This window comes from Alosa sapidissima, chromosome 18 (genome assembly GCF_018492685.1).
Source record: "Alosa sapidissima isolate fAloSap1 chromosome 18, fAloSap1.pri, whole genome shotgun sequence".
In the NCBI taxonomy this organism is placed as follows: Eukaryota; Metazoa; Chordata; class Actinopteri; order Clupeiformes; family Clupeidae; genus Alosa; species Alosa sapidissima.
The window spans coordinates 31158407-31176863 of record NC_055974.1 but is presented as its reverse complement, the minus strand read 5'-3'; the positions used below and the strand labels follow the sequence as shown (position 1 = coordinate 31176863).

Here is an 18457-nt window from a genome sequence, read left to right as displayed (position 1 = left end):
CTGCAAATTCAAATGTACTAACAACAACTTCTACTGTCCAGCCTGATCTCACCAAACGGCGTACAGCCCACTGTCACAAGTGCTCAGGATTTTGGCCTCAATAATATGACAACTTCCATTGTAAACTGTCATCTTGTGTCTCCTTTAATTAAATGCTAAATAGCTAAAGCCAGAACTTAAATTATTCACTTGTCTACATCCAAAATGAGTCAAACTCAACAACACAGAAAGGCGATACTTGTTTTACATTTGATATGAAACACAACAGGTCAGAGTTAGTCACAGAGACAGAACCTGCACCCATGAGCCAGCCAGACACTCTCACATCACAGTTAGCTACAGAGACAGAACCTGCACCCATGACCAAGCCAGACAGAACCTGCACCCATGACCCAGCCAGACAGAACCTGCACCCATGACCAAGCCGCCATAAATAAACACTCAAACACACACACACACACACACACACAAACACACACATAACTGCCTTCACACTGTGTGTATGTGTGTGTGTGTGTGTGTGTGTATGTGTGTGTGTGCACGTAAAAGGCAGCTGAACCACAGAGTGCAGAGCTGTGTAGAGCTGAAGAAGTCCTGCTTTGAAGTAAACCACAGGGCGCTTTGCAACGGTCTTCACACACACACACACACACACACACACACACACACACACACACACACACACAGGAGGGGGTTGTGGTGGGTCACACACATCTGAACGAGGCCGAGGCAGTGGAACAAAACAAACAGGGCAAGAAAAAAAAAACTCCGCCATAAATAAACATTCAAACTGCCTTCACACTGTGTGTGTGTGTGTGTGTGTGGTTACATTACATTACATTACATTACATTTAGTGGACACTTTTTGACCAAAGTTGTTTCAGGAGCAGATGAGGTTTGTGTTAGAGAGAGATAAGAGTGAGATAAATGTCTTCAGATCTCAGACCAGATGGTATCTCTGAGATAAAGGTGGACTAGCCTGATAAAGTGAGAGAGGGAGGGAGGGAGAAAGAGTGAGAGAGAAAGAGGGAGAAAAGGAAGAGTGAGAGAGGGAGAGAGAGAAAAGAAAGAGTGAGAAAAGAAAGAGAAAAAAAGAGGGGAAATGAAGAGTGAGAGAGAGAGTGAGGGAGAGAATGGCAGGGGGAGTGGAGAGTTGCTCCTGTGTTTACATTGTGTATTTCCCGGTTGAATTCTTGGGGGGAAGTCTGTCATCTAGTGGTGAGTTGGTATTATTGCAACAGATTTCACTTACAGATTTTTAGAGAGTGGTCAGTGCTGTCTCCTAGAAAGAGAGAGAGAGAGAGTGGTCAGTGCTGTCTCCTAGAAACAGAGAGAGGTCAGTGCTGTCTCCTAGAGAGAGCACTGACCACTCGACGACTAGAGAGAGTGGTCAGTGCTGTCTCCTAGAGAGAGAGAGAGAGAGTAGTCCGTGCTGTCTCCTAGAGAGAGAGAGAGTGGTCAGTGCTGTCTCCTAGAGAGAGATATACATCATATATATCATATACGCTGCCACTAGATAAACAGCACATGTACCAACCCACACGTCACATACACTGCCACTAGATAAACAGCATATGTACCAACCCACACGTCATATACGCTGCCACTAGATAAACGCTGAAATGAAGAAAGATTTCTGGATGTTTCGTGTGGATATAAAATAGAAGTTCTTGCATAAACCCTCAGTAAAACATGTTTAGTGCAAACACAGTTATTGGATTAATATATACATTCATACTGTATATAAATCCATTGCTAATTGAAATTGTATGTATTCTTTAATCATATAATAAATAAAAGACTGAACTCAAATGACTCAGTTCATGTGCATGTCCCAAAGGAGAGAAAACTAAACTAAACTAACACTTTTCTGTGGAAATTATTATGAATGTGCGTCATAAGGATAATCGTGACCAGGTACAAATGTAATGTAGAATTAGACACAGACAGTACAAATGGAATGTGCTAGACAACATACAGCACTAGAATTAGACACAGACAATACAAATGGAATGTGCTAGACAACATACAGCACTAGAATTAGACACAGACTATAGACCCTTTCAACAATAAAAACAAAAACAATGCTTGAACATTCTAGTTGGTTCCCAATCTACTTCCTGTTTATTTCGCGGAGAAGACGACGCTGGCCTGGCCTGGGCTGGAGCTGGCGGCGGCCGCGACGCATGAGCAGAGCCGAGGGAGAGCGGCGAGGTAGAGGTTCCTGGACGACGGACGGTTGGCAGAGGCGCTGGGGGCAGCGAACTCACGACGGTGGGGCAGCTTCGATGGAAAGGCCCTCTGAACTCTGAACTTTAAAACGTTTGGGTGCGTGTGAGAGGCACCGTGCTGTGTGGGCGCCCGTTCTAGTTGGCCTGTTGGCCGGCGCCTTTTAAAAAAAAAAAAAAAAAAAAGTTTGTGGTGTTCGATAGCATGGCCATCTCGGGGGTCATGCCTTCGCTGAGGCCGCGAGGGAGTGGAACGGGCCGGGAGCAGAGCAGGACGGCTCTGCGAGGAGGCAACACGAGGAGGGACGCCGAAGACGGTAGCTGCAGCGGGAGAGCTCAGTGCAGTCCGGTTGCTGTGGAGTCGGTGCCTGTCTGTTCTGGTCGGTGAATCTACGGAGCGGAGTGGCGTTGGTGCAGCTTCATCTGACCCCCCTCGAACCCCGGTGCTTGGTACAGTGTCGACGGTTGAAAAGGCCACCTAGGGCCCCGCCAGGAGAGGAGGAGTGCCGCGGTGACACGCCGCGGAAAGTGCAGCCTGAGGGCGGCTGCTGAGAGGGAGCTGGTGACGAGCGGGGACGGCCACGTGGCTGCTAGCACGCCCGCACTGGACTGCTAGCAGCGTGGCGCCCCGTTGAGTGAGCTCCTGCGGCGTGTGCACCCCACGTGAGTTGGCGGTACTGTCGCACTGAACTGAGTGGCGGGCGACGCGCGCCGACGTTAGCATGTGGCTACCTCGTGGTCATTGCCGAGGACGGCAATGGCTTGTTGGGGGAGCTATGTAACGTCGGCGCACAAGACATTGTTAGCGTTTTCCCACGCAGGGCATGCTGGGATACGGGGGCGAACATTTGGGGGTTTATTTCTGTATTAAGTTATGAGTGTAAAGTTAGCGTCTTTATTGTGACATGTTTCCCTTTTAGTTCTCCCTCGTGTCTGATCCTTTTTGTGTGGGGGGGCTGCGTCCACCCCTGTATGTGTAGCGTGTGTGTGTACTTGACCTGCCCCGTGTGTATTGTGTTCTGTGTCTGTGTCCCTGCTCTCGTTCTCAGCTAATAAACCTTTTGATTGGACAACTGTGTGTGTCACTATCAAATCGTTACAATACTATTACAACTTACATTGTAACCTGTCATACTGTGTATTCTTCAATTAAATATCCAATTTCATTGCCCCCGGGGGGCAGTAAAGTGATTTTGAATTGAAATAACTAAAGGCTTCAATTACGCATTCATTATTTCTCTAAATCAAATTCTCTAAATCAAACAGGTGCACGAGCAACATACCTTGAATAGGCCAGAGTTAACCACAGAGACACATAACCTGAACCCATGAGTCATTACAGTGGGCATCGCTTTCAAATGACCACTTCATTCGCGCATTACGCGGCGTGAAGCTGCGAGAAGCTTTAGTACCACTTTCAGCCACTGTGCGTCGCTCTGCCACTGTACATCGCTCTGCCTGCCGTCCCTTACATAATTGTTGCCGAGAGTAATCCCAGCCTACGAATTCAATAACAAAATAAATCATGCATAATTAAACATTACCTCGATTTAGGCTACTTGGGTATGGCTTAAGGCTTGACTACACGGAAATCGAAATTTGCCGTCTACATTATTGTCAGTGTTGGGGTTAACGCAACTACGCAAATCAAAACAGTGGTGTGATAATTGAGCCAGTAGAGAAATAACTGTTCAGAATTAATCTGTAGCCTTGGGTAGGCTTCTGCAGAAAACAATGTTGTTGCCGATTTAATACTATCTGGCGACGTTTTTAACAGGCTACGCAATAGAGGCTTAGACAACTATGACCCACGTTTTGGTTTCGTAAATTAATTTGCCCTACTTCTTGACTGCAATGTAGTCAATTGACTGCTTGACATGTCATTTTTATTTTTCTGTAAACAATTACATCTGCTTTATGCCGCAGAATTACATTCATATTTGGCTGACTGCAGACGCGCCACTTCCCTCCCCATATTCCAATATTAAGATAGTATAAAGTGCTTTTTGTATAGGCTACTATCATAAAAAAAAAATAGTTAAAACGAATAGCTATTTGCAATTTGACAAAACACTGGTCCTCATTTTGCGAATGCGAGGACGATATGAGCCTGTTCCATTTAGTTAGATGTCCGAGTCACACATAATGTTTGAAAACCACTGGCTCGTAATCACAATAATTTAACACACGACAGTTGGATAGCCTACTTCATCATGTCCCCATGCCTACATTTTTGTGAGTAGCATAGAGATCGTTAAAAACAATAAAGTATGGCTCTCCGTTTGGGACATCGAAAACTTTTTTTAATTTTTAATAGACTACCGTCGAAGATGCTGACTTGCAAAAGCCTCGGGATAACACGTTATCTCCACTATCATCAGTCATGCCCCTTGATCAAAGTGGGGAATGAAATAAAAGTTTGATAACCACTGGCTTAACAAGTTACCTGCAGTCCAGAACACAGAATCTATTGCAATATTCTGATGATCGGCGATGATATCGGCAAATGTTTGTTTTCCAAAGTAAGAATTTCACTTCACCATGCACCTTCGACAATACCTGGCCTACCTGGTATCATTACAAACATTATTCTGTGTCCTAAAACTGGCATATTTTATGGCATTGTGTCATGTAAGTTCGTTGCAAAATCTAGAGAAATGTGTGAGGTGGTCAGCGGGGGACAATTGAGACACACATTGGATTGTGTTATTACTTGAACATTCCACACTATCCACAGCTGTGGTAGGCCTATCAGGGGCAGGAGGATTACTGTCAGCGCAGACTTTATATAAAATTCTTCAACAGAAGGCCTCGAATGTTGTCTTGTTTGTGGAGCGCTTTGCTTCGCTTCTGTAATTTCGGCTTCATTGAAAATGAGGGCTTCCCTCAATGACCCTCCGAGAATAAATAAAGGTTGAATGAATGCCGCGATGAATGCAGGCTTGCTCAAAATAAAGGCATGTGGTTTGCGCAGCCTACAGTAAATAACAGACCCGCCAGAATGTGCGTTATGATGCTTTTTTACGAGCAAGATGTTTTTGGTACCCTACGCACACTGCATGTTCTTAAATAACAATGATTATCAGTAATATTCGACCATTAATTTGGGTAAATGGGCAAGCGTGACCACCTTGATTGGCTGATTGGCTGATGATTGTAACGCGGGCATGATTCCAAACACCTCCCTTACGATGATGAGTGACAGGTCTCAGAATGCGTGCGCTACACAAGGACGGATTATGATGAATAACTGGGGCCGTAGGCTATTCACAAAGGCTTTTATCTTACTACTAGGAGTAGGCTACTCCTAAATCGCACTTAAAGATTTTAGATTGGAGTTTTCTCTTAAAAGTTATTCACAAAGCCTTTCAGACAACTCCTAAACTAGGAGTGAGTCTTCGTGGCTATGGATGACGTCATTACTCATGCACGAGCTTGACTGAAGTGACCACCTTGATTGGCTGACGATTGTAACGCGGGAATTCCAAACACCTCTCTTCCGATGATGACTGACAGGTGACAGGTCGGAGAATGCGTGCGCTACACAAGTAGTGTGAAGGACGGAAGATGATTAATAACTGAATAAAAAGGCCTAGCCTAAATGAATAAAGAGTAAGGCAAAACAAATAGCTTAGTAGCCTAATGAAACATAGGCCTATGGATTGATGCAGTAGCCTACCTTTGCAACATTTATTAAATTAATCTGTCACCATATCCCTAGGCTACGTTTGCAAAGAGGAGAACATTTTAATTTGATTCACAATGAAACGTTACATTTCATTTCCATGTTAACAATGAGTAGTTTGTGTTGTTGTTGGTGGCGTTATTGCATCCCTTTTATGAATGCAAAATTGTTCCCTCGCAATTGGAAGCTCCTGTTGCGCATAGGCTATTTCAAAACATCGCAACGTAAAATGCCACAAAAAAGCTGTTTATGAATAGGTCTTAGTGAGTTAGGAGTCCTCTCGACTTAAGCTGTCCCAGACTTAGGTGCTACTTTTAGGTCTAAAATGCTTCGTGAATTACTTTTTGTGAAAAAATTAGGAGTCCTAAAGTTAGGAGTGACACGCCCATTATTTTTAGGAGTTGCTCCTAAATTGCCAGTTAGGAGCTACTTTTAGCCTTAAAATTCTTTGTGAATATGGCCCCTGAATAAAAAGGCCTAGCCTAAATGAATCAAGGCAAAACAAATAGCCTAGTAGCCCAATGAAACATATGGATTGATGTAGTATCTTGTAACATTATTAAATTATTCTGTTACTATGCCTACGTTTGCAAAAGAGAACATTTTAATTTGATTCACAATAATGTTACATTTAATTTACATGTTGACAATGACTAGCCTAGTTTTGGTTGTTGTTGGCGGCGTTATTGCATGTTAGTTATGCCTACAATGCAAAATTGCTTCCTCGCGATTGGAAGCTCCTGTAGCTGCATAGGATTTCAAAACCGCAGGTTTGTGAATAGGTCTGTGAGTAAGGAGTCCTCTTGACTTCTTTTAAGCTGTCAGAGGTGGGAAGGTGTGATTTTTTGGGGGAAGGGCCGGATTAACTGGGCACAATTGTCTGATGGCCCCCCTTCCCCCCAGCCAACGTGAATCGGGTGGTTAGTTAAAAGGCCTATCGTGAAGATTTTTCCTGCCATCTAAGGCACGAGCGCATCTGTGAGGCCAAGCCTCACCAAGTAGCTCGTTTGTTTACAACTAACATTCCATTTAATTAAACTGCTTTATAGGCTATGCCGAAATAGTTTTCAACATTTTGAATATTAGTGTCGGGTGAATTGAAATGTTCTCAAAGTACTTATGGCTGAAAGCTGCTTGGGACCCCCCCCCCCCCCCCCCCCTTCCTGCACTCATTGTTTCAAAAGGAGTAATTTTGGCTTTGTCAGAACTGAAGAGCTGTGGACGGCACGGCACGGTATGCCCAATGAAAATGATTCATGCCCAATTAATTCCCCCTGTTAAAGTGTTCGCCTTTGTAGTTTGGTTTCGTGATAGCCTATGATAAACGGCTTATGGCCAAATATGTGAAAACGTTAAAATACAGTAGGCGATAAACCCGGAAAAAGTTGACAGTGATTTTTTCATAATCACTTTGGAGGGTCATAGAAAAATGTATTGCTGGGAGGGTCACGTCTTTTTGGACTAATGCTCCCCAAACTCCTCCGGTAGCCCCTTAAATAAATAACGAACAGTCCCAAATGAAGTAAACTTGTGACCATCAAAAATCGTTTATCGCCTGTAGGCCTAACTCCGTGATAACAGGATGTAAAAGGAAGGCATTTGGCTGAGCAACGGAGGTTAATACTCTATATTTTGTCCAAATGATGTCTGTCTATCATCGTTGCACTCGGAGAAAACCAGAATGTTTCATTTGTCCTGCGTCTCTACGGCTGCAAACGGGATTCACTCGCAGTTAACCAAATATTTCTTTATTAGGGCAGGCATATTTCTGGCTATTACATTATTTCTAAACCAGTCTGCTAAAGTCTGTAGTGAAGTCTGTGTAGGGTTTTCCAGGCTCCATTTCTTTTTACGAGACACCCTGCTCACTTGAGCCATCTACCGGTTGTTTGGGTTGTTGCAGCGTCTCACTGGAAAAATACAAATTAAAGTCGCGTGATACCGCGTGATCCCACGCGCGGACCGCGAGTGAAGCTGGCCAATTCGAAGCACTGCCCACTGTAGGTGGCTTTATGGACACTTTTAATCCGATTAGAATCAGAATAATGGCCCAATCGGGATGAACATGACACATATAAACATCTTGATCAGAATAAAACTGCTGATACCATTAGAATTTTCATCGGAATAAAAGAGGTGTTGTATTCCGTTCTTATTGCGATTGAACAGTCATATATATATGTATAGGGTCAACTGGATTGCCTGTAGAAGGCGCACATTTTTGAAATTGGTAGAATTGGAATGACAAAAAAACACTACACAACTGCTACATATGCTAGTACCCATGGGTTTTAGTATAACAGATGATAGATAGATAGATAGATAGATACTTTATTGATCCCTAGGGGAAATTCAAGGTCTCAGTAGCATACAGACAACACACACACATTCACTAACAGCAGAAAAAGTAATTAAAAGTATATAATATAAAAAAACACAACTAAGCAATAAGGACTATAGAAGATAAAGAATATACTAAATATACTAAAATACAAAATTATAATACAAAATACAAATTATACTAAATTACACATAATCTAAATCAATTCTAAAAAACAGTATCCACATAGTGGGTGATTAATCAATCAAGAGGTGCTTGCAATGACTGAAGCAGGGACTGAGCCTGTGATTCTCTGTGCATAAGGTAAGGTAAGGTGCTCTGTGTGAATGAGTGTCATGGTGAGGGTGCAAATGAGTAAGTCAAACAGTGCAACAGTGCAAGAATAAAATCTATATATCTATATAAATAACTATATTAAGAAAGGTGTGGCACAACTGTCTGTTGTGCAAGGCAGTGAACGAAGTCTCCAGCTGATCAGGCTCTTCTGCTTAACAATAGTGCTGTGGAGTGGATGACACTCATTGTCCAAGATTTTGATTAGTTTGTTCAGGGTCCCTTTATCAGATAGTGAAGTGATGCACTCCAGTTCAGCTCCCACTACAGAGCCAGCTTTCCTTACCAGCCTGTCAATTCGCCCCGCATCCTTCTTCCTTGTGCTTCCTCCCCAACATACCACTGCATAGAAGAGGACACTGGCAACAACAGACTGGTAGAACATCCTGAGGAGCTTGCTGCACACATTGAAGGACCGCAGCCTCCTCAGGAAGTACAGCCTGCTCTGCCCTTTCTTGTAGAGTGCATCAGTGTTGGCTGACCAGTCTAGTTTATTGTCCAGGTGGAGACCCAGATACTTGTAGGTGCTTACCACCTCAACATTGACCCCATCAATGGAGACTGGTAGCAGAGCGGGCTTAGACCTGCGGAAATCCACCACCATCTCCTTGGTCTTTGAAGTGTTGAGTTGAAGATGATTGAGTTTGCACCACTGCACAAAGTCCTCCACCAGGCTTCTGTACTCCTCCTCCTGCCCGTTCCTTATACACCCCACAATTGCAGTATCGTCAGAAAACTTCTGCATGTGGCATGACTCGGTGTTGTAGCAGAAGTCAGATGTGTACAGGGTGAACAGGACTGGAGAGAGCACAGTTCCCTGTGGCGCTCCGATGCTGCTGATCACAGTGTCAGAGAGACAGTTCTTCAGTCTGACGAACTGTGGTCGGCCGGTCAGGTAATCTGTAATCCAGGTTACCAGGTGAGTGTCCACACCCATCTGCAAGAGCGTGTCTCCCAGTCTGAGGGGTTGGATGGTGTTAAAAGCACTTGAGAAATCAAAGAACATGATTCTCACAGCACTTTTCCCCTTGTCTAAGTGGGAATGTGTCCTGTGTAGAAGATAAGTGATGGCATCGTCCACGCCCACTTTCTCCTGGTATGCAAACTGTAACGGGTCTAGTGCATGGCGTACCTGGGGTCTGAGCATGCCTAAGACCAATCGCTCCATTGTCTTCATCACATGTGATGTAAGAGCGACAGGTCTGTAGTCATTAAGCTCACTAGGGTGTGGCTTTTTAGCGACAGGGGTGAGACATGATGTCTTCCACAGTGTTGGAACTTGTCCAAGGCGTAGGATCAAATTGAAGATGTGCTTCAGTGGCTCCCCCAGTTCAGCAGCACAGGCCTTGAGTAGCCTTGGACACAGTCTGTCAGGCCCCGCTGCCTTATTTGTGTGAAGTTTCTTTAGTTTAGCGCTCACTTGATTTTCTGTGATGATGTGGGGTGTAAGGGGAGGGGTGGGGATGGGGTGCATCTGGGATCTGTGTGTCTGATGGCTGTTGACTGAGGTCGTTGTCACCTCATTGTTCGTGATCACCATGTGGGGGAGGGGTGCAATATCCAGTGATGGTGGGGGTACGATAGCCTGTGATGATGGAGGTGAGTGTTGCACTGGTATTGAGGGGGTGTGGGGCTGGGGGATGACCACCTCCTTGATGTCCCTGTCAAGGCTGCCAGAGTCGTGGACACCTCAACAGGCACAGGCAAGGAGGCGTCAGGCGGTGATGGTGGCTTAGGTCGTTGGGTGTCATCGGGATGCAGAGCTGGAGAGACTAGGAGGCTGGGAGGTGGGGGTAGGGCAGGCACGCAAACAAGAGCCATGTCTGAGTCAGCCGGGGGTGGTGGACAGACCACTCCCATTGGAGCCGGAGCAGGGCAGTCAAACCTGTTGTAGAAGTGGTTCAGCTGGTTCGCCCTGTCCAGGTCCCCCTCCACAGAGCTGCTGCTCTTCTTCAGACCAGTGATAATCTTCATGCCGTCCCATGCCTCCTTCATGTTGTTTTCCTGCAGCTTCTGTTCCACCTTCCTTCTGTTGTCCTCCTTAGCCTCCTTCAGCTTGACTTTGAGTTCCCCTTGCACGCGCCTCAGCTCTGCCATGTCCCCCTCTCTGAACGCCATCTTTTTCCTGTTAAGAAGGGTCTTGACATTGCTGGCTATCCAAGGCTTGTTATTGGGAAAGCAGCGTACAGTTCTGGTGGGAACAACAATGTCCATACAGAAGTTCAGGTAGTCAGTTGTGCACTGTGTGACCTCCTCTAAGTCCTATCCATTCTGTAACACAGAGCCTGTCTCTCAGAGCCTCATCCGCTTCAGGTGTCCACTTTCTGAAGGTGCGTGTGGCAACTGGTAGCCTCTGTACTTTGGGCTTGTACATTGGCTGGAGATGAATGAGGTTGTGGTCTGAAGGGGGTTTGCACTGTATGCATCCCTCACGTTTGCATACATTTTTCTTGTAGGGCAGTCAACAAACTGGTAGAAATTTGTGAGTGCGGAATCCAGTGTTATGTGATTGAAGTCGCCAGAGATCACAAAAAAGGCATCAGTGTGTTGGGTTTGAAGCCTTGCGATTGTGGAGTGGGTGACGTCACGCGCTGTATCCGGGAGAGCTCGAGGTGGAACGTAAACACAGACAGCTAGTACACATGGGTTTAAGTATAACAGATGCTAGTACACATGGGTTTTAGTATAACAGATGCTAGTACCCATGGGTTTAAGTATAACAGATGCTAGTACCCATGGCTTTTTGTATAACAGATGCTAGTACACATGGGTTTTAGTACAACAGACGCTAGTACCCATGGGTTTAAGTATAACAGATGCTAGTACCCATGAGTTTTAGTATAACAGATGCTAGTACACATGGTTAATAGTATAACAGATGCTAGTTCCCATGGGGGTTAGTATAACAGATGCTTATTGACTGTCTGCACAACACTGGTGTATCACCTTTTCTATCAGGTTCTACATGAGTAGGCCTGTATGCTTTTGTCTATCAGGTTCTACATGTGCAGGCCTGTATGCTTTGTCTTTGTTGTGGTTTCTCTCTGCCTGTTATCTGAAAGGGTCCGATCACACTGACACACTTTTTTCACCTCCAGGTTTTCAAATTCAAAGTTAAAAATAGTTCAGGTTTTGAGGCTGCATATTTTTCAATAATGGGTTGTTGCTTAGCTACCTGGTTTAGCCAAACCAGAAGGTAGCTATTCAGTTAACTTCGCTGTATCGTAGCAATAACATGCACTCAACAACTTTCCACCTTTATTTGTAACAGTCACGTCTTTGGAGTTCTCACTTTCTGGAGGTGAAAAAGTGTGTCAGTGTGAAAGCTGCCTAATATGTGCTGATCACCTCTTCTCTTTGCTTTACCTCTGAGAACTGAATGTGTTTCTGTGAATGTGTGTGTGTGTGCGTGTGTTTCTAAGTGTTAGTGTGTATGTGTTTCTGTGTGTGTGTGTGTGTGTGTGTATGTGTTAGTGTGCAAAAGCAAATGCATACATCTAAACATAGCCCTGTTTGTGTGTGTGTGTTTCTGTGGTTTTCAGTACTGTTTTCTTGTCTTGTAGGTCTAAGCTGATGTGTGTGTGTGTGTGTGTGTGTGTGTGAAACCAAACTAATTTTCCACTAAAGAGCTAAGCATGTGTGTAAAGACCATGCATGTACACCTTGTAAAACCCCTTAGAGCACAGAGCTGATTAGATGAGATTAGATTAGATTCAACTTTACTGTCATTGTGCAGAGTACCAGTACAGAGGCAATGAAATGCAGTTAGTGCAAAGTGCAAACATTATAGACAGGTAGTGCAATGTGAACATTATAGACATGTAGTGCAGTGTAAACAGTATTGTGGACAGTAGTATACAGGTAAGCAAGTGGCATGGTTCACAGTAGGGATATGTGCAGTGTATTAACAGTAGCATTATACAAGGATACAAGGATACAAGGAAGTTTATTGTCACATGCATATAGTTACTGGAAGAAATGCAGTGAAATTATGTCTGGTGTCAGCCTATTTGTGCAAAGTGTGTGTGTGTGTGTGGGGGGGGGGGGGGGGTAAAAAGTGCAGTAGAAGAGGGGTTTAGTAGATTAAGTGGCAAGGGCTGCATAAGAAAGGTGTGGGAGGATTGGAATGGGGGGGGGGGGGCACCAACAAGGAGCACCCAAGAGCAACAGGGGCAAGGAAAAACTCCCTTACCAAGGAAGAAACCTTGGGCAGATCCACGGCTCAAGGGGCTAACCCAACTGCCAGGGGTCTTGGTGTGTGTGTTGGGGGGATGACAGGGGAGATGGGATAGTGTGCTGTGTATGTGGGGAGAGGGCAGTGTGCAATATGTGTGTTGGAGAAGCTTCCTCATGAGACAATGTGCTGTGTATTGGGGGGGGGGGGGGGTTCATTATTAGAGCAGAATACATATGGATATGCAGTATGGACAATATAGACAGATATGTACAGCTCAGACAAGGGGGCGTCGGTGGTGTGTGTGTGTGTGTGTGTGTTTGGAGGGGGGGTAGATGGATATGTACGATATGTATGGACAATATAGACAGATATGCACCATATGTATAGGTATGTGCAGTGTATTAACAGTAACATTATAAGAGTAGTAAAAATGTGCAGTATATGTGCAGTATTAACAGTATAGACAGATATGTACAGTAGACTATGGAGTATAGTCTACAGCAAGATAGCATTAGCAGTATAAGAGCAGTAGAGTATTGGTATGTGTATAATGTGGAGTATAGTATAGTCTACAGCATGATAGCATTAGCAGTATAAGAGCAGTAGAGTATTGGTATGTATAAGTGTAGTTACAGTATGTACATTTGTAATATGAATAGAATGCTTTGGGTGGGATAGGGTAGCTCCACCTCCTTGTTGTTCCTGTCAAGTGGCCCTCCTTATTTGGTGTTTTGGACAGGTGTGTGTGTGTGTGTGTGCATGTGATGTTGGATGTTGTATTGTGTAACAATTTGATTGAGTGTTTGGGTGTTTGAAATGTAATTGTTGCCACTATGATAGGTGGGTAAGATAATGCAGTCATAATTAGTAAATTTGTGATTGGGTGTTTAGTCAAGTCAAGTCAAATTTATTTATATAGCACATTTCAAAGCAATAGCATTGCACCAAAGTGCTTTACATAAAATAATAATAATAATAATAATAATAATAATAATAATAATAATAATAATAATAATAATAACAATAATACATATACATACATATAAACATATATATAAAAAAAGGGAGAGGTGAGGAAGTGGGGGAGTGTTAAAAGCTAGGGAGAAGAGGTAGGTCTTTAGGTTGGATTTAAAACTACTAATAGTGGGGCAGGATTTCACCACATCAGGAAGGCTATAGAGCTGCACAGTCCCACCCACAGCCGATGCCGGAAGTAAAAATTCAATGCAATTCCTCCATTGACAATTGCGGTATAAGCCATAAAAACTTAACTGCACGTGGTAGACTTGGATAAGTAGTCTCTTGGATAAGTACTTCATTACCCACAATCCTGAACAATCCCACAATCCCACAGTGATGCCTCTGATTGGTGGAAAGGCCGTTATGGTCATAGTTTGAAACTCTCTCAGCGAAAATTATTGATTTTTTGTCAGTCTTGTCAGTCTTGCCCGTCCAATTAGAGGGCTTTCCTTCGTTTACGTTCACCATCTAGATGGTCAAGCTGTGAGTATTTTACTGCCTATGGCGAAAATCTTAATATGATTAAAAATTTTCTTGACTAATATTGGTACTTGTATCAAATTGTGGTTTATACATCACACGAACTTAGTCAGGGCCAATACATTATCAAATAGACCACTGTAAATGTTAGTTCAAACACTCAAACTTTTCAGGTAGCCGACAGGCTAACCTTTAGCATTTCTGAGATTGTATGTCATTACATAATGCAGCTAACATTAGCCTACATGCTGCAACACATATGAAATAATATATATGAAATATATTATGTTTTAGTCAGTGTCCAAAGTCGTGAAAGCCATCGGGTCACATTATTGACTGTTGTGTATCCGAGTGTCAGCTTGTGGGTTTTGTAAGGGCCAGCATGAGGGACAAGACCTACAAAGTTGTGGTGAGTTAAGCAGGGAGGTTGGTAACGTTAATGCTGCTAGTTAACATTAGCTAGGCTACTGTAGCCTTCATACTGTATGATTCATATCAATCATTAACCTAGGAATACTTCTTTGTGCATTTAATGAACATTTTGTGTAATAATTCACGGCAAATTAATAAACTGAATATGGTGGTCCAAGAGCAGACCATGCACCGGTCCATGCATCAGCCCGACTGAGCAGTGACAGCATAGGATGACAGTCAGGTAACGTACGGCACACCATGTTGCTAACGTTAAGCGCTTTCACACACACACGATATAAAATACACAATGATAAATATAAAATTCAATATCAAAACACTATTATTTACACGATTACTCCTGAAATAACTGCTATTAACTGCACAGTCACTATATAAAAATCACTGTTCGGAGGAAAGGGTTTGTGTGCTGCTGGTTTAAATGGCATTTCAAATAGCATGCATTGCTTATATTACTCAGTGAGGCGCGGTGGTTTATGGGACGAGTAGTTCCGTCGCACGGAAATTAAAATATGTACACATATTTTTTTCTTGTACCTTTGACTTTTTTGGGATTTTCTCTTCGTTTTTTCACTCGAAATGATATGTTATATGCTTATGAGTTATGCCGTAGCTGGTTAGCCTAAGACATGCTGTAAAACTCTTTAGATACGGATTTTTCCAAACGTCAATGGGACAAATGAATGGGAATCTTACATCCGGCACCTAACCGCATTTCGGCTGTGGGCGGGACTGTGCAGCTCTATTCCAAAGCTGGGGAGCATAGCCAGAGAAAGCTCTGTCACCTTTGGATTCAAGAGAGGCAGAAGAAACACAAAGAAGACACTGGGAAGATGATCGGAGAGGTCTAGGAGGACAGTAAGGAATTAAAAGATCACACAGTTTAGATGACATCATGAGTTTGGAGGAGGTAATCCTATGTCTTGTGTGTGAGTGTGTGCATCTATGTGTGTGTGTGTGTGTGTGTGTGTGCACAGGCAAACAGTCCTGGCCTTCCCTGTTGATGTCTGAAGTAAAGACGGACGAGGTAGCTGTAGGCCTGTGTCATCTTTCTTAACCCTCTAGATCAACCCTCTCCTCCAGATCAAAACTCCTCCCTCAGTGTCTAGGGGCCGTATCATAAACTCGTCATATTATATTGTCTTCTTTGCTCTCATGGTCTTTCTGTAACAGCCTGTTTCCACTGCTAGGTTGGTTGCACTACGCCTGTTTCCACTGCTAGGTTGGTTGCACTACGCCTGTTTCCACTAATAGGTTGTGAGAGTGTTTGCGATAGACACGCCTCCTCATGATGTACTCAGGTCATCTCTACAGACACTCTCTCAGTGATCATCAGACGACCACCGAGCAAGCATCTCCCCGTACCACAAACTTACCCACGCAAACAAACGCACACACACACCAACACTCGTACGCACCATGGCGGACTGTTCTTTCTATGGGCTAATTTCCTACAGAACGGGTGAGTAATGCCAATTACAATACAGTATTGTTATCCACATTCAACAACAGCTTTAAACGTTTGCTTCCTAATGATTCAGTATGCTGTGTGTGTGCGTGTGTGTTAGGTGTGCTGCTGGCTGTGTTCTCCATGTCCATGTCCACCTCAGTGGTGGTGCGTGAGGGTCAGTCGGTCCAGATGAGCTGTTCCCACAGCTTGAGTGAGTATGGGTATACCTCATTTATCTGGCTGAAGCAAACCAACCAGTCACCTCCAGTGCCTGTCCTCACCATAAGGTACTATGAGCCCATACACTACTATGGGGAGGAAGACAAAAAACAGCACAGCTCTGTGCAGTATCACAATGGCTATAGCAGCGCTATCGTTAACGGGACTGTAAACAAACTGACCTCCACATCTGCGTTAGAGATCAGGAGTGTGAGTGTGTCTGACTCTGGACTTTACTATTGTGGGACGACTCTAGGAGTCGGCATGGATTTCTACAATGTCACCTATTTAACCGTCACAGGTAATCATTTAACCCTCTCCATTTCTCACTCTCTTAAATTCATATTTGGGATCTAAAATGATAATCAACCCAACTTGTGTATTCTGTCTCTCTGATTGATCACAGCTTCTGTTGAGGAGTCTGATGCAGAACTTACAGAGACAACAGACAATGGTATGTGTGTGTGTGTGTGTGTGTGTGTTGTGAACTGCGTGGTGTGTGTTGATGGTGTGGTGTATTGTGAACTGCAGTGCTGGTATGGGTGTGTGGAACCGTGGTTCTTGTCCTTGTGAGTGTGCTCTCTTCCTGCAGGGTGGTTCTGCAGTGGGGTGTGTGGAACTGTGGTTCTAGTCCTTATGAGTGTGTTCTCTTCCTGCAGGGTGGTTCTGCAGTGGGGTGTGTGGAACCGTGGTTCTAGTCCTGGGGGTTCTCAGCGCTGTTCTCAATGTGGTGCTGGTCATCCTGATCCTGACCAAACACAGAGGTGGACTCAGACAGAACACGGGTACATTAGTCTTATATTCTAACCCACGTAAACTACTCACTCACACAAAACACACACTAACATGAATTAAAAACACATATAAATAACTCCCTTTGTCATTCCTACTGCACACAAACACACACACACACACACACACACACAGTCACAGAGAGCACACACAATACTTAGATAGATAGATACATACTTTATTCATCCTAAGGGAGTGGACACACAATCAAATGTCTCCTTGTTTATTATCTTATGATTAAAAATGTTACTAACAAATATGCCATTTGTTAATCTAAGTGATGTCATAATGGGATGTGATTACATCATATCCTCTGGTCGCTTGTTTTCTCTGCTTCCTCCGTTAGCCTCTGGTCATCAAACATCATCTTCTCCTGACCAGGTGAGTGTAAGGCGTTGACTGTAAGCGTTACGTCTGTGTGTGTGTGTGTGTTGTCATATGTAATGAGAGACTGCTCTCTTTGGTGTGTGTCATACGCGTAGCCACGGGCGGGCCTTGACGGGCCTAGGCCCGTCTACTTGTCAGTCTTGCCCGTCCAATTAGAGGGCTTTCCTTCGTTTACGTTCACCATCTAAAAAAGATGGTCAAGCTGTTGCTTCAATTTGTGTTTTAATTTATGCAACGCACCGATGCTGGGTTCATGCAGTTTTGCGCAAGTTTAAAATGTTTAGCCGACTGTGTAATGTGTCATTTTTGTTCAATAAGTTCTACTTTTCATGTCATGAATGTAACATGTCTATGATAAGGCTTTGCAGTTGTCCAATATGGTCAATCTCTTGTCTCAATTGTGTTTCATGTGACGCACCGAAGCTACATTCATGCATTGTTTTGCTCCGGTTGAAAATGTTTCTGCATAATTTGTCAGCTGTGATCAAATGCGTTCAATAAATTCCACTTTTATGTCATAAATACAACATGCCTATGATTAATGCTTGTATGGTGTATCTCATCTAGGCCTCTCTTATGTTCAATCAAATTGGCTTTGCCCACCCGTTTTTTTCAGTGCCCACCCACTTGGACATTTCTGGCTATGCTACTGGTGTGTGTATTGCTCTCACACAGATGAAACATCTTGTGTGTGTGTGTGTGTGTCTGTGTGTGTGTTGTTTCAGGTTCAGGATTCAGACTCTCTAAACTATGCAGCTTTGACCTTCTCTGGCAAGAAGAAGAAAAGAAGCAACTTTAACCTCCAGACCGACAACCCACACGTCATATACGCTGCCACTAGATAAACAGCATATGTACCAACCCACACGTCATATACGCTGCCACTAGATAAACAGCACATGTACCAACCCAC

At 43.9% G+C, this 18457-nt stretch overlaps 1 protein-coding gene and 1 long non-coding RNA gene across 2 annotated transcripts in view; one reads left to right on the top strand and one right to left on the bottom strand.

Moving 5' to 3' along the window:
- Positions 1–1513: 1513 nt before the first annotated feature.
- On the bottom strand, positions 1514–18427 carry LOC121689875. Its single transcript, XR_006024915.1, has 3 exons — positions 18357–18427; positions 15977–15978; positions 1514–1617 (listed from the first exon to the last, which is right to left on the bottom strand). It is a non-coding gene; the product is annotated as an uncharacterized LOC121689875 (long non-coding RNA).
- Positions 15985–18457, top strand: part of LOC121689835 — a 36110-nt gene continuing 33637 nt past the window's right edge. The window contains exons 1-4 of the mRNA XM_042070072.1: positions 15985–16158; positions 16265–16666; positions 16772–16819; positions 17025–17150. Coding sequence (XP_041926006.1) covers positions 16116–16158; positions 16265–16666; positions 16772–16819; positions 17025–17150 — 619 coding nt within the window. The 5' untranslated portion in view covers positions 15985–16115. The remainder of the gene's footprint in view (positions 16159–16264; positions 16667–16771; positions 16820–17024; positions 17151–18457) is intronic.